Raw genomic sequence first — 14482 nt, 5'->3', positions numbered from 1 at the left:
CAGAATCCAGGCTGGTGTTTGTGTTTTGTAGATTATAACGCAGCAAAAGCCTTCAGGGCTGAAGGGGCCAGGCTTTCACTTATTTGTCAGTGTAGCAGATGTTCATTCAGGACCGAGTGAGCATGTGCCACCATGGATGGGCCCTGTGTGCCTCGAAGGGCTCTCAGTGGTGCAGGGATCAGAAGGACCTTGTAACCAGTCACGGTGTCCCATGTGCACTGGTAGCCTTTATACAAAGGGCCCAGGTCATGCACGGGGGTAGGGAGACTCATCTGCATGTGAGAAACATCAAGGCAGAGGGAAATACCCCCCAAAGAGGTGGCATTTCAGGGGGGATTGAAGGATGAGCGTTGTTTACCCAGGCGGAGGTAATACCCTTCAGCTCACAGCCTGTTCACCAGTCAACCGAATGTTGTCTGTGTGGTTTATGCTGCATTCAAAGGGACCAGGTTCAATAAACGTCAGAAACTGAGGAGAAGAATGACTCAGATTAGAAACTCTCAAACACTTGACTTTATACCGAGGCGCGCAGATTCTCCCTGTGAGTCAGGCGGCTGCTGTAACGGAAGGGTCATCGCAGACGCTGCAGGAGAGCGGCCAGTCTCCTGACAGCGTGGCTCTGAGGGCCTGGCCCCTGGTGGGGACCAGCTCGGCTGGAGAAGAAAGCTGCTGGCCTGCAGCCTGTTTTTGTTCGTACATCAGTTGCCTTATGTGCTGATGACCCTGATTGGAAAGCCTGAGAATGGGGAAGCCAGAGGTCCTGGTCCTGGGTCTGTCCCTGATTAACCACATGGCCTGAATGAAGCCATGCAAGCATTGGGGGCCCCATGTGTCTCATCTTAAATGGTGAGTATAATCCCCCTACAGCGTATTTTGTGAAAAGATGTACAGATGACACGCAGGAGACTTGAAAATCATGCAGCTATAAGCCCCGGTCAGCTGGCTTAGTGGTAGAGTGTTGGCCCGGCCTGTGGAAGTCCCGGGTTTGATTCTGGCCAGGGCACACAGGAGAAGCGCCCATCTGCTTCTCTACGCCTCCCCCTCTCCTTCCTCTCTGTCTCTCTCTTCCCCTCCCACAGCCAAGGCTCCATTGGAGCAAAGCTGGCTGAGGCACTAAGGAAGGCTCCATGGCCTCAGCCTCAGGCGCTAGAATGGCTCTGGCCACAACAGAGCAACGCCCCAGATGGGCAGAGCATCACCCCCCTAGTGGGCATGCCAGGTGGATCCCAGTTGGGCACACGTGGGAGTCTGTCTCTCTGCCTCCCTGCTTCTCACTTCGAAAAATAAAAATATAAATATAAAAAGAAAGTCATGCAGCTATAGAAACAAAGCAAACAATGCCATGTAGAAGGATGGTGGCTAAGGCAGTCTCAAGGATGATAATGAAAATGTGACATCTTAGCCGACACTTGGCTTCAATGACTTCAGCATCAGACCTGGGATTATCTCAGAACTGCCACTTACTAAATGGGTGGATATATGTAATTACTTGATCCCTTGAGCTTCTGTTTCAACATCTGTATAATGGGGACAATAACAGAACCTATCTAGTGGATTGAATGAGATAATCCTTATAAACCGTTTAACTCAGTGCCTGCGCTATAGATAGTAGCAATAAGTAATTTAAAAAAAATTTTTTTTTTAATTTCCAGGCATATCAACTCTAATTGTATCAGTGGCAGGTCCAAACTGAGCCTTCATCTTTCTTGCTACATTACACACACACACACACACCGGGGGTATTGCTTATTTTATTAGTAAAAATCAAGGACATTCACAGAGCCACATATACCAGTAGCCTCTTTAGGGTTGCAGTGTTTTAAAAGCAAAGATCTGTGCTCTGCTCTCTTATTTCTCATCTCTTCTATAGGCAGAATTTAAAATCTGAACTCGGGAAACCCCCTCGAGCCTGGATCTCTTGTCCCCACAGGCCCCTCCCTTTCCGCACCACACCTGAGCACACGCATACCAAGATGTAGATCAGGGGTCCCCAAACTTTTTACACAGGGGGCCAGTTCACTGTCCCTCAGACCATTGGAGAGCCAGACTATAAAAAAAACTATGAACAAATCCCTATGCACACTGCACATATCTTATTTTAAAGTAAAAAAACAAAACGGGAACAAATACAATATTTAAAATAAAAAACAAGTAAATTTAAATCAACAAACTGACCAGTATTTCAGTGGGAACTATGGGCCTGCTTTTGGCTAATGAGATGGTCAATGTGCTCCTCTCACCACCAATGAAAGAGGTGCCCCTTCCGGAAGTGCGGTGGGGGCCGGATAAATGGCGTTGGGGGCCGCATGCGGCCCGCGGGTCCTAGTTTGGGGACCCCTGATGTAGATTCAGGAGAGGGAGGCAGGTGGCCTCTTCCAGCCCAGAGCCTAAGCCATTCTGTTCAACCCACCTTCTAACACAGAGCATGCATCGGAACATCACACTGTGCCACTATTCAGGCTTCATTCTACTGTCATTTCTTCTGAGTAACAGCTCTCTGGGAAACCCAAAGGAGACAAGGTGATGGACAGGGCAGATTGTAGGTTCTGCCAGGGCCATTCTAATATCTATCCATTTTTGCCCTAAAATTACATCCTGGGTTGCTGCAGGTATTCAGTGAGATAATGTATGTGAAGTGCTTAGTACGGTGCCAGACACTCAGACAATGTCAGCTAAAATATTGCTAAGGAGAAGGCTATATAACCTTGATCGGCAGAAGTCACCATGAGCTTGACCTAAGGGGAGGAAAAAGGAAAGAGCCTTCATTGGCTGGTGTTTGGAACCCCAGGAGAGAAGACGAATCCTTTACCACAGAACTGGACCGCACACTATAATGACATCGGGGAAAGACTTTAAAAAATGCAGACAGCAAAGGAACATGAGTGTCACTTGAAGATGACAGTGAAAAGCCCCACTGGCCGGAGTCTGTAGACCAGCAGACCGTGGCATCCATCCCGCGGGTCGTTGCTCTGCCTGTGGCACCAGCAGACTAGGCTCCTCTCGGAAGCGTTCACTTTCCAAGTGCCCACCCCCCTCCCACTGCCCCGCCCTGTGCTCACAGAAGGCCATAAACCCTCGGGCCAATTCAGCCTGTCATTTCAGGAGAGGATACAGCAGGTCTTCCCTGAAACTCAGTGGGTGGAAGAGTCATAAAACAAGAATTCAAGTGTCACCAAAGCTCTGCACCTGTGTCAACAGGCATGATTTCTGCTCTAGCGGGTGAGGACTTACAGCCTCTGTTTTGCCTTTAAGGAGCTCATGGTTTCAAAGAGCGAGACTTCTGTCCCCAGCCAGCCTTCTGGACATCTGTGACACGCACTTCAGAGGCTTCATCTGCTTTGTCCCTCACTCCCAACCGGGACCAAGAGACCACGATGGGTCAGGAAGCTCTCATAGCTGTCCCTCATCTGTCCTCATAGACATACCTGTGTGACCTTATACAAGTTAGATAACCTTCCTGGGCCTTTTTTCTTATAAAATAGAGATAATGGTAATAACAAAACTTGCTTCATTATTAGATAAATAGTCATAAAGACTAAGTACTGTGTTTATTATAGGCACTTAATATAATATATATAAACTTATTATATTAAATTATATATTATTTATATTATAGGTAGTCCCAGGTTATGAACAAGATAGGTTCTGTAGATCTGTTCCTAAGTTGAATGTGTATATCAGTTGGAACAGGTACATTGACCTATCGAATGCAACTTAAACAAACTTCTGTCTTATAGTATTTCTTTCTAATTTTCTGTGCATATAAATACTTTAACATTTTCAAACCTACAGAACCTATCTCGTTCATAACCTGGGGACTGCCTATACATAGTTTATCATATTAAATTTATATATATTATCATTATTTGACGTCTCCACTGGTGAGTCCATAACAAGAAGAGGTAGACTGGATGTGAAAATGGCTAAAGGTTAACAAAGCTTCCCTTCTGCTCCCTCACATCCAAGAAGAATCTGCAAGGCATCAATACTTACCGTGTACTGACCCGTCCCCATGTGCTAGACACCATACAGACCCCTGTAGGTACAGAGCTACGGGATCCAGGGTCATCCTAGCTCTCAGCACGCTTATTGCATAGTTGCAAATGGAAGACACGTGGAACAGCTGGGAAGCAGGACCCGAACAGGTAAGGAAGCAGGGCAACGAGGAGGCACCGTTGACGCCTAGTGCCCGGGAGAAGAGAGGGGAGGACTTAGATCTGCAGCGGCCAGAGGAAGGGCATGGGGGAACCTCTCATGCCTTGAATGCACTCAGGCTCCATGATCTGTGGCCGTGACCTTGCCGGATTGCCCCTGAGAACCCTGTCCCCCAAGCACGGTGTTTCCCTGGCCATCACTGCTTGGTGCCGTTCGGTGCTCGATTCTACTTCCTGTGTGCAGTGGCCCTGTGGACAGAGAGGTCAGGGAGTGGGTTTCCCCAGAACTGAGGCTTCAACGTCCTCCCAGTATAAAGAAGGACTTTATGGTGGACAAATGTGACCCAAATGTGTCAGGCCTCACCGCCCAGGGTGATCATGAGGTCGCATAAACACAGATGCCCCAAGGACAGGGGTCTGCAGCCCCAGACTGCGATTTGGGACTTCAGCCCTCCGACCCTAACCCTCAGGCTTCCCCAGATACACCTGGGCATCTTCAGGTCTGGTGCCCCCCGTTATTTCCAGCCGAGCCAGGGGCCTGCTCTCATACCCCTCCTCGGGCCTCGGCTGTTCCCGCTGGTCCTTTCCCTAGTTCTCTGAGGCTGAAGCCCTCTAACTGTGGTCTGTAGCTGACAGGCAGGGGCAGAGGGCAAAGAAGAGAGAGGCAGGGACACAGTTTCATTCACTGCCCTCTGCCCCAGCTGCAGGCTGTCTTCACTGTAAATCCTTTAGCTTCTGTTCCATTTCCTGGAGCCAGGTAAGGGACAGAAGTCACGCGGCCCTTTTTCCCTTTCAATTCCTAGGCCCTCTTGCCAGTCTCCTCCTCCCGACATAACACCCCACCCTTCATTCATATCCGCTCGTAAAAATAGACAACCATACCGTCTCCAGCCCACTGTCTCCACAGCAGTGACCTGTTCGCTCCAAGCTATTACTAATGATGATAATAATAGCAGCAGTAAATGCCATGTGTGTGAGGTCATTAGAGAATTTCCTAACTGATCTTATTTAACTCTTGCTACAACCTGTGGAATACATTTAACTTGTCCCATAGATGAAGAAGCAGAGGGTTAGACAGTTAAGTCACGGGTTCAAGATTACACTGCAGATTCCAGATCAGGCCCACCTGACTTCAGAGCTTTTAACCACTCTGGGTTACTGCCTCTACTTCAACACACCACTGCCAGAGCAATCGGGATCGCAAGTCCTCTGGGGCTCCCCTTGGAGCCATGGAAAGAGCAGAGGTACCAACCCCAGCTTCGTTGCTATATGCCTGGTGGTCACTCCTAGCCTCAGTTTCCTCACCTGAATAATGGAGGTATTGAATTGAAGATCTAGCTGATCTCCTCCAGCACTGATTTTTTAAGTCTTTTTTTACTAGAGCAGTTGTGGGTTCACAATATAATTGAAGGGAAGCTACAGAAATTTCCCATATACCCTCTGCTGCCACACACACACACACACACACACACACACACACACACACACCCTCCCCACTGTGGTCATCCCCCTCCAGAGTGGTCATTTGTTACAATGGATGAACGCTCATTGACACATCGTAATCACCAAAGCCCGTAGTCTACATTATAGCTCACTCTCCTGTTGTCCATTCTATGGATTTGGACAAATATTTAATGACCTGCATCTACCTAACAAGTTTCATTGCCCTAAAAATCCTCTGTGTTCCTCTTTTTTTTTTTTTTTTAAATCCTTCCACACTACCCCTGGTGACCACTGATCTTTTATTGGTATCCATAGTGTTTCCTTTTCCAGAATGCCATATGGTTGAAATTATACCCTGTGTAGCATTTTCAGATTGGTTTCTTCCCACTTAGTAACATATACTTCAGGTTCCTCCATGGCTTGATAGGATAGCTCATTTCTTTTTAGCACTGAATTATAGTCCATTGTAGATCCACTCACCCACTGATTGACATCTTGGTTGCTCCCAAGTTTAGGCAGTTATGCATAAAGCTGCTATAGATATCCACATGCAGATTTTTGAGGAGACAAATTTTTCACCTCCAGCTCCTTTGAGTAAATACCAAGGGGTGTGACTGCTGAATTGCATGGTAAGAGCGGCTTTAGTTCCATAAGAAGCTGTCAAACTGTCTTCCAAAGTGGCTGTACCAGTTTGCATTCCACCAGCAATGGGAGAGGTCCTATTGCTCCACAGCCTCGCCAGCATTTGGTGGTGTCAGTGTGCTGGATTTTGTTGGCTCTAAAAGGCGTGTAGTGATATCTCATTGTTTTAATTTCTCAGAGGACATATGATGTAGAACATTTTTTCACACGCTTGTTTGCCATTTGTATTTCTTCTCTGGTGAGGTGTCTGTTCAGATCGTTTACCTATTTTTAATCGGGTTCTTTTGTTTCCTTATTGTTGAGTTTTAACAGTTCTTCGTCTATTTTGGGTAACTGTCCTTGATCAGATGTGTCTTCTACAAGTTACATACTTTCTCTCAGTCTGTGGCTTATTTTCTCATTCTTTTTTTTTTTTTTTAGGGTTTTTGTTTGTTTGTTTTGTATTTTTCTGAAGCTGGAAACGGGGAGAGACAGTCAGACAGACTCCCGCATGCGCCGGACCGGGATCCACCCGGCACGCCCACCAGGGGCAATGCTCTGCCCACCAGGGGGAGATGCTCTGCCCCTCCGGGGCATCGCTCTGCCGCGACCAGAGCCATTCTAGCGCCTGGGGCAGAGGCCAAGGAGCCATCCCCAGCGCCCGGGCCATCTTTGCTCCAATGGAGCCTTGGCTGCAGGAGGGGAAGAGAGAGACAGAGAGGAAGGAGGGGGGGGTGGAGAAGCAAATGGGCGCTTCTCCTATGTGCCCTGGCCGGGAATCAAACCCGGGTCCCCCGCACACCAGGCCGACACTCTACCGCTCTAGCCAACCGGCCAGGGCCTATTTTCTCATTCTGATGTTACCTTTTACAGAGAAGAAATTTTTAATATGAATGTAGCTCAGCTTATCAATTTTCTCTGTCATGGATCATGCCTTTGGTGTTGAATCTAAAAAGTCGCCATCATACCCAGGGTCATCTAGGTGTTTCTCTTATACTACTGTCTAGAAATTTTATAGTTTGCATTTTACATTTAGGTCTGTGATCTGTTTTGAGTTAACTTTTGAAAAGGAGGTAAGATCTGTGTCTAGATTCTTTTTTTTTTTTTTTTTTTGCATGTGAATGTCCAGTAGTTCCAGCACCATTTGTTGAAAAGACTATCTTTCTCCACTGTATTGCCATTGCTCCTCTGTCAAAGATCAAGTGACTATATTTACATGGGTTTATTTCTTGGCTCTCTATTCTGTTCCATTGATCTGTTTATTTGTCTGTTCTTTTGCCAATACAGCACTGTCTTGATTACTATCGCTTTATAGTGAATCTTGAAGTCGAGAAGTGTCGGTCCAATTTGGTTCTATTGCCTTCAATATTGTGTTGATGCTCCTGGGTCTGTTTCCTCTCCCTACAAACTTTAGAATCAGTTTGTCAGCATCTACGAAAGAACTCGCTAGGCAGACCTGATTTTAAGGGTGTGCTTTTCTGTGGGTTTTGGCCCAGTGGCCGTCATCCAGAGTCCCAAATCTTTGCTCTGCTGAGGTTGGGTCCCTCTTTTCTGGGCTTGGAGAAATGGTTTGGATTTTCAGAGTTTTTTTTATATTTCCATTTTGTGTGCCTGGGCCCAAGCCATAAAATGTAATCATGGGCATCAAATGGGTGTTCCAAGAGCATGAAGAACTTGCTGGGGCTGGCTTGGCAGTGTTCTGTCTTCCCTAGAACAGTAATAGACATTGTCCTCATCACCATCATGAAAGAAGCTTGTGTTTACTGAGCACAAAGTGCAAAGTGCTTTACCTGTGTTGTGTCACCAGTTCTTCCAAGGCAAATGCATATATTACCTTCAATTGAAGGAAAAAAACAGGCACTGTCCTGGACAGGTGGCTCGGTGGATAGAGTGTCATCCCAGCATGCTGAGTTACGGGTTCCATCCCTGAGAAGCAACAAATGAGTGCATAACTAAATGGAAGGACTAAGTGGAACCATGAGTTGGTGTTTCTTTCTCTCTCTCTCTCTCTCTCTCTCTCTCTCTCTCTCTCTCTCTCTTTCTTTCTCTCATCAATAGGAAAAAAGTTTTTAAAGAAAAGAAAAAACAGAGGCACCGAGAGGTTAAGTAACTTGCCCAGGATCACACAGGGAGTAAGTGGTAGAGCTGGGATCCAAACCACCCTTAGTCCCTACACTCTGTTCTTTCCCCCCTAACACTCTTCCCATCCCTGGGTAGCAACACTGCCCGTTCTGGGCTTGACATTCAAGCTCCCTGAAGGACAGCCCAGGCCAGCGCATCATCGCATGCCCTGCAGACAGCTAATCCCCCTGGTAAATTCCCTCCACTCCCGTTTCTTGAAACCCTTTTTATAAAACTCACATCCTTGAGAAGTGAAGCCTTAAGCGTCCTCTCCTCCCCCATCCCTCCCTCCCAAAGCAGCCAGTTAGTTTTCTACCTCTCCTGTTGTTTATTTACCTCTTAATAAAGCCCGAGTTCCTCTCGGAGAGCCATTTAACATGGCCCCACTTAATTTCTCCTGGAGGCAGAATCTGCCAGATGGTGTCTTTGTCCCAAGCCACGTTGGACTTGTCTTATTTTTAAACATCAGTGAACATTCCATGAAACTAAAATAGCAGCCAGTTCCCATGTGTGACTCACTGAGCGGGGAGGTGATCAAGAGTGTGTGGATGTGTCCACCTGGGCCAGCTGCTCCGAACGTGCCGGATGAACGAGGGAGTGACTTCCTCAGCTGGCCGCCAGCCAGCAGCTGGCCGCGTCCGACTGTCACTTGGTGCAGAAGCAGGCACGCCGCTTTTCCGCGTCAGCGGGGTTCAGCCACTCATCCCCTCCACCAGCTGGGCCCCCGGGGGCTGTGCGCCCTTGCCTTTTCCCCAGTCAGGCTCCTTCCTGACAGTTGAAGAGACAAAGTGAACCCAGCGGATCAGGAGACCAGCGCGGAGTGGCCCAGTGCAAGAAGGCAGTGTCCCTGATGTCTTCCTTCTCTTATCCCTCAAGTTTCTACAAAATTTGACTGTTTTATAACATAACCATATTTGGGTTAATGTAAATATCATTCTTTAAATGGTGTGCCAGCTAAATTACTGGACCCTATCCCTCCCACTCACATACACACACACACACACACACACACACACACACACACACACATAAACACATCTTTTTTAAGCACTAACATCCCAAAAATCATGTTGACTTCATACGTTCATTGCTTCCAGACATGGACAACAGGATGTGTACCCGGAGGTAAGTTAAGTTTCTGGTAGAAAAGCACAGCACAAAGAAGGGTGTCCCTGGCTTGGGGAGGTGAGCCAAGCAAACGTCCGAGAATGTGTCTTCGCCACCGCATGTCACCCTAAGGGAGAAAGAATTCTGTCTAATGGAAGAGAGAAGCGATTGTTACCAGGATCGCGACGACCTCCCTGGGATCCAAGGAATAACAGAAAGAAGACAGAGTCTGGTCTGACATACAGCTTGTCGGGTAGCTCCACTGACATGTGACACCTGTCGTGCTGTTGGCAATGGACCAGACAACGTGCCAGCCCAACCTCACAGGAGTGGCCACTCCTACAAACGCATGCCAGGCGCTCATTCATCTCCATCACCTTTCATCTTCCACCATCGCCCTGACAACCCGCATCCCGTAACAAGCAGCGCAGTCCTTCAGGAGGAGGGGGGAGGAAAGGACGCAGTGGGGGTGCGTCGGCCTTGCCTTTGATAGGCCTCTGTCTACCGCACTCCCGATTTGCATCTGCAGACCAGACCGGGCCGGACCGGACCGGACCGAACCCAACCCAGCGTGCTCTGAAAGAACTGGCCGTCGGGAGACTGAGCAGAGTCAACAGTGTTCTCTTGAAATCCGATCTCCAATACCAGGCAGAAAGCTGAGATTATAGCAATCGACTGATACCCCACCGTCCCCAAAGGCACTTTCCTATGGGACACAGATGTCACACAGCAAAGGCGAAGAAGAAGGTAGACAGACGCGTTGAAGGATAATTCTTTGCTCCTTGGAGCAACTTTGCTGTCACTATTTAAGAATCCTTTTTTAGAACACACTCTTAAAAATAAAAGATAAACAATAGAGAAAGCCATCACTCCCTTACCCTGTGAGATTTCTTTTCCCATAGAAAGTGTGGGCCATTCCAATTTCTTTAAGCAGCCTTATAATTGGACACTTAACAGGTGTTCCCAGGGCTGCTCTGAAGAAAGGCAAATCTCTCCCTGACTTCTTCCCTAAATGAATTATTTGACAGCTCCCAGTGGAGGAATACCCATCCTAAATACATCAATAAGCAGATACACGTATTTCTGAAATGACACTGAGAAACAAAGTTTGGGTGGCTGTCCCTGTTCTTCACAGGAAAAAATATAAGTGACATGGGGCAGAGAGGAAGCATAAGTAAAGCCAGTGACTGAAAAGTGCTTAAAAACCTGTGACTTGCTTTTCCACAAGAAGAATTAGTGCTAACGTGCTGCGGATGCATTGCCCACACTGCTCAGAAGTGGTCTCCGTAGCCATGGGGATGATAGCGCCCAGGCATGGATTTAACCAGAGCACAGAGCTTTCCAGAACCGCAGGCACTTCCACAGAACTCGGTGGATCCTGACAGTTGCCAGGCTGCTGTCCAGCTTGGAGGGCCCCGATTGCTTTATAGACTCTAGCGAGATCTCCTCTTGGCTTTCCAAAGGGAAGCGCGTTCATTTCAGGGGACTAAGAGCATCCTCTGTGACAGTCTCGTATGGCAAGGTAAATGAGGTCCGAGGAGGGCCTGCTTGGGATTCTCCAGAGGTCCCCAAAGAACGGAGGTAGACATCGAACCCCTATCCTCAGGGATATCTGTGAAGTCAAAGGCGAAATGGGAAATTCCAGTCATGCCTCTCTCTCTCTGGAAGAGCGGGCTCGTCATGCCCAGGGCAGCCCAGAGGGGCTCGGCATCAGTAGAGAAAAACAGCAAAGGAGAGCCTGCTTCTCCAGGCCTGGGGAGCTCAGAGGCCTCCAGTGGCAAGCCAGCTGGGTCAGTTAAAGAGACCCCATGTGGAATACTGGTTTGTTTCCAACTCCCACATTTAAAGAGGCACATTTTTTTAGTTCATTTATTGATTTAAGAGAGAGAGAGGCATCGATTTGCATTCCACTTGTTATGCAATCATTGGTTGATTCTTGTGTGTGGCCTGACTGGAGATTGAACCCACAACCTTGGTGTATCAGGACCACACTCTAACCAACTGAGTACCTGGCCAGAGCCAAGAGGGACGTCTCTAAACATAGCCTGAGAAAGAAGAGCCCACACCTCCAGGACCACACGATCTTAAAACAGTGTCACACAAGATAAACGAAGGGCACTTGGAGAGTTAAATTTGACTTGACATGTCCAAAAAGCTTCGAGGGACACCTGATGAATGCCTTAAATTATTTTTTAAATGGTAGAAGATGAGATGGGTCCCATTGCCTGGGAGGGCAGAGCTGGTTCCATGTTTGACTAAGCGGAGGAAGACTTTCCAGAACTAGAGCCCCTTGGAGTAAAGCGCATTGCCTAGGGTAGTGACGCGTCCTGTAGTGGTGGTGGGGCAGCTGAGGCTGCTGTCCCACCTGAGGGCAGAGAGAGGCTTGTTTTTGAGGAGTGATGCTATCCAAGCGGTAAAAGCTGTGGGATTTGGTGTCAAGTTGAACGTGGGCTCAGTTTCCAGCTCTGTTTTTTTCTTTTTGGTTTTTTTGTTTGTTTGTTTTGGGGTGGGGTTTTTTTGTTTTTATACAGGGACAGAGACAGAGTCAGAGAGAGGGATAGATAGGGATAGACAGACAGGAACAGACAGAGATGAGAAGCATCAATCATCAGTTTTTTGTTGCCACACCTTAGTTGTTCATTAATTGCTTTCTCATATGTGCCTTGACCATGAGCCTTCCGCAGACCAAGTAACCCCTTGCTTGAGCCAGCGACCTTGGGTCCAAGCTGGTGAGCTTTGCTCAAGCCAGATGAGCCTGCACTCAAGCTGGCGACTTCAGGGTCTCGAACCTGGGTCCTCCACCTCCCAGTCCAATGCTCTATCCACTGCGCCACCGCCTGGTCAGGCCTCCAGCTCTGTTTTTGTAAGGCCTTGGGAAATCTGTCTTGGACCCTCAATTTCCTCATTTGTGCAATGGGTACAATAGGATCTACTCCCATGGGCTATTATGCAACAAGTAAGTGAAGCGTTAATTAGTACCAGTACTTGGCACAATAGAAATGCTAAATCTGCCATTATTGCTGCCCCTGTTATTATTTGAACTGGAGAAATTGGATGGGAAGAGAAAGTATTTGATGTCCTTAGAGTCCTTTAGTCCTCTGATTCTACAATCACTGTGGGTTGCATCCAATCAAAGTTCCTGGTGCTATCTTCCTAATTCCCTGATGGAAGCCACTAGATCCTATTTCAGAACCACTGAGATCTTCCCAGACAATGGCCTATATCCTCACCTTTCCTACGGGCACTCTTCTTCCCATAATCAGAAACCATCTCTCCTACACACCAGTCTTTTGTGACCCTGCCCTCTACAGTGATAACTGTCTATTCTGGGAAAAGATATATGTTCTGAGTACACGCTAATATAACTGGATAGTCACCTTCTCCTTTCCACCTTTCCTCCTGATAGAGAGCAAAAGCTGGGTATGGTACCCAGTCAGCAGCCAGCAGTCGACCAAAACTCTAAATCAGGGGTCCCCAAACTTTTTACACAGGGGGCCAGTTCACTGTCCCTCAGACCATTGGAGGGCCAGACTATAAAAAAAATATGAACAAATCCCTGTGCACATTGCACATATCTTATTTTAAAGTAAAAAAACAAAACGGGAACAAATACAATATTTAAAATAAAGAACGAGTAAATTTAAATCAACAAACTGACCAGTATTTCAATGGGAACTATGCTCCTCTCACTGACCACCAATGAAAGAGGTGCCCCTTCCAGAAGTGAGGCGGGGGCCGGATAAATGGCCTCAGGGGGCCGCATGCGGCCCGCAGGCCGTAGTTTGTGGACCCCTGCTCTAAATGATCACACAGATGGATCTTTTCCTGGCCGGATTCTATAGCTCATGCTCAGCTTTCCTTGAGTCCCATGGTGGTCATCTGGGGCAAGGTCACATACCGAGCATTCTTGTGACAGGCCGGCTGGGAGATGTTTAGGTCCAGGTAGGACCCGCCTCCATTCACTTCTCCATTTTCTGGGGAACCTCGGGACTCACTCTCACCCCTGTCTCTCTCCCACCCAAGGAAAGAGCAGAGCTACGTGCAGAAGCACTGGCGGGACGTGCGTGTGGGAGACTTCGTCCAGATGCGGAGCAACGAGATCGTCCCGGCAGACATACTCCTCCTCTTCTCCTCGGACCCCAGTGGGCTCTGCCATCTGGAGACCGCCAACCTGGATGGCGAGACGAACCTCAAACAAAGGCGTGTGGTGAAGGGCTTCTCTCAGCAGGTAGGGCTCTTTCCAGAATCTTCCATGGTAAGGTCAAAGGGAAGAAGCGAGCCAGCTCTATGGGGAAACTGAACTTAATCTGATGGGTAGAGGAGAAAGGAATGGCCACCTCCTTTTCCTCACTTGGGTTCAATCTTCCCAGCAACCCTCTGAAACATATTATCCCCTTAGCACAGAGGTGGACAGTGAGGCCTGAGGAAAGCCAGCGAACTTGCTGAAGGCCTCAGAGTTCCTAAACGGGGACCTGTTCTGTTCATCCGATGAAACTATGCTCTCTGCTCTGAACCTAGGAGTGTCATACATGTTTAACCACCCTTGGGACCAATCTACTTTCTGCGTTGATCTCCTTCCTGCTTGTCCTGCCCAGCTGGACTCAGCGATCTCGCCCTCCCTGACTCTTCTCTAGCGTTCCTCTGACTCCAGCATGGACTGCAGTTAGGTGTTATTCACTGTTCCCACTGGTGTCCGTGTTACCTCCTCAATGGTCCTGAACCCTTTCTGAGGGTAGTAGGGAACAATTCCCTTTTGTTGAATCCCTACACTTACATATCTGGTACCTTAGACATTGATGGAGAAGTCGCTGTCGCTTGGTGGTTAAGAGCCCAGGGCTGGACTCCAAGCGCACACTCACCATTTATGAGCTGTCTCACCCGAGGCAAGTCGTTGCTCTCGCAACACCTCTGTTCCATCGTCTGGAGAACGGGTACAGAAGTAGCACCCTCTCCATGGGATCGTTCTAGAGACCGAATGATATGTACATGACCTCTTTCACATGAAGATAGGCACATCCTCAGAAGAGAGCAGATAT

The 14482-nt window shown here is 48.0% G+C and overlaps 1 protein-coding gene and 1 long non-coding RNA gene across 5 annotated transcripts in view; one reads left to right on the top strand and one right to left on the bottom strand.

The window, feature by feature from the left end:
• The window catches only part of ATP10B (ATPase phospholipid transporting 10B (putative)), a 264075-nt gene that overhangs the window by 165316 nt on the left and 84277 nt on the right, over nucleotides 1-14482 (top strand). For all 4 annotated transcript variants that reach the window (XM_066341903.1, XM_066341904.1, XM_066341906.1 and 1 more), the window contains one exon: nucleotides 13470-13674. In XM_066341903.1, the coding sequence (XP_066198000.1) occupies nucleotides 13470-13674 (205 nt within the window). The remainder of the gene's footprint in view (nucleotides 1-13469; nucleotides 13675-14482) is intronic.
• LOC136376230 (uncharacterized) lies at nucleotides 7310-8779 on the bottom strand. Its single transcript, XR_010746157.1, has 2 exons — nucleotides 8676-8779; nucleotides 7310-8144 (listed from the first exon to the last, which is right to left on the bottom strand). It is a non-coding gene; the product is annotated as an uncharacterized lncRNA (long non-coding RNA).

Source organism: Saccopteryx leptura, chromosome 6 (assembly GCF_036850995.1).
Source record: "Saccopteryx leptura isolate mSacLep1 chromosome 6, mSacLep1_pri_phased_curated, whole genome shotgun sequence".
Lineage (NCBI taxonomy): Eukaryota > Metazoa > Chordata > Mammalia > Chiroptera > Emballonuridae > Saccopteryx > Saccopteryx leptura.
The sequence above is the reverse complement of the archived record's forward strand: the minus strand, read 5'-3'. Positions and strand labels throughout refer to the sequence as shown.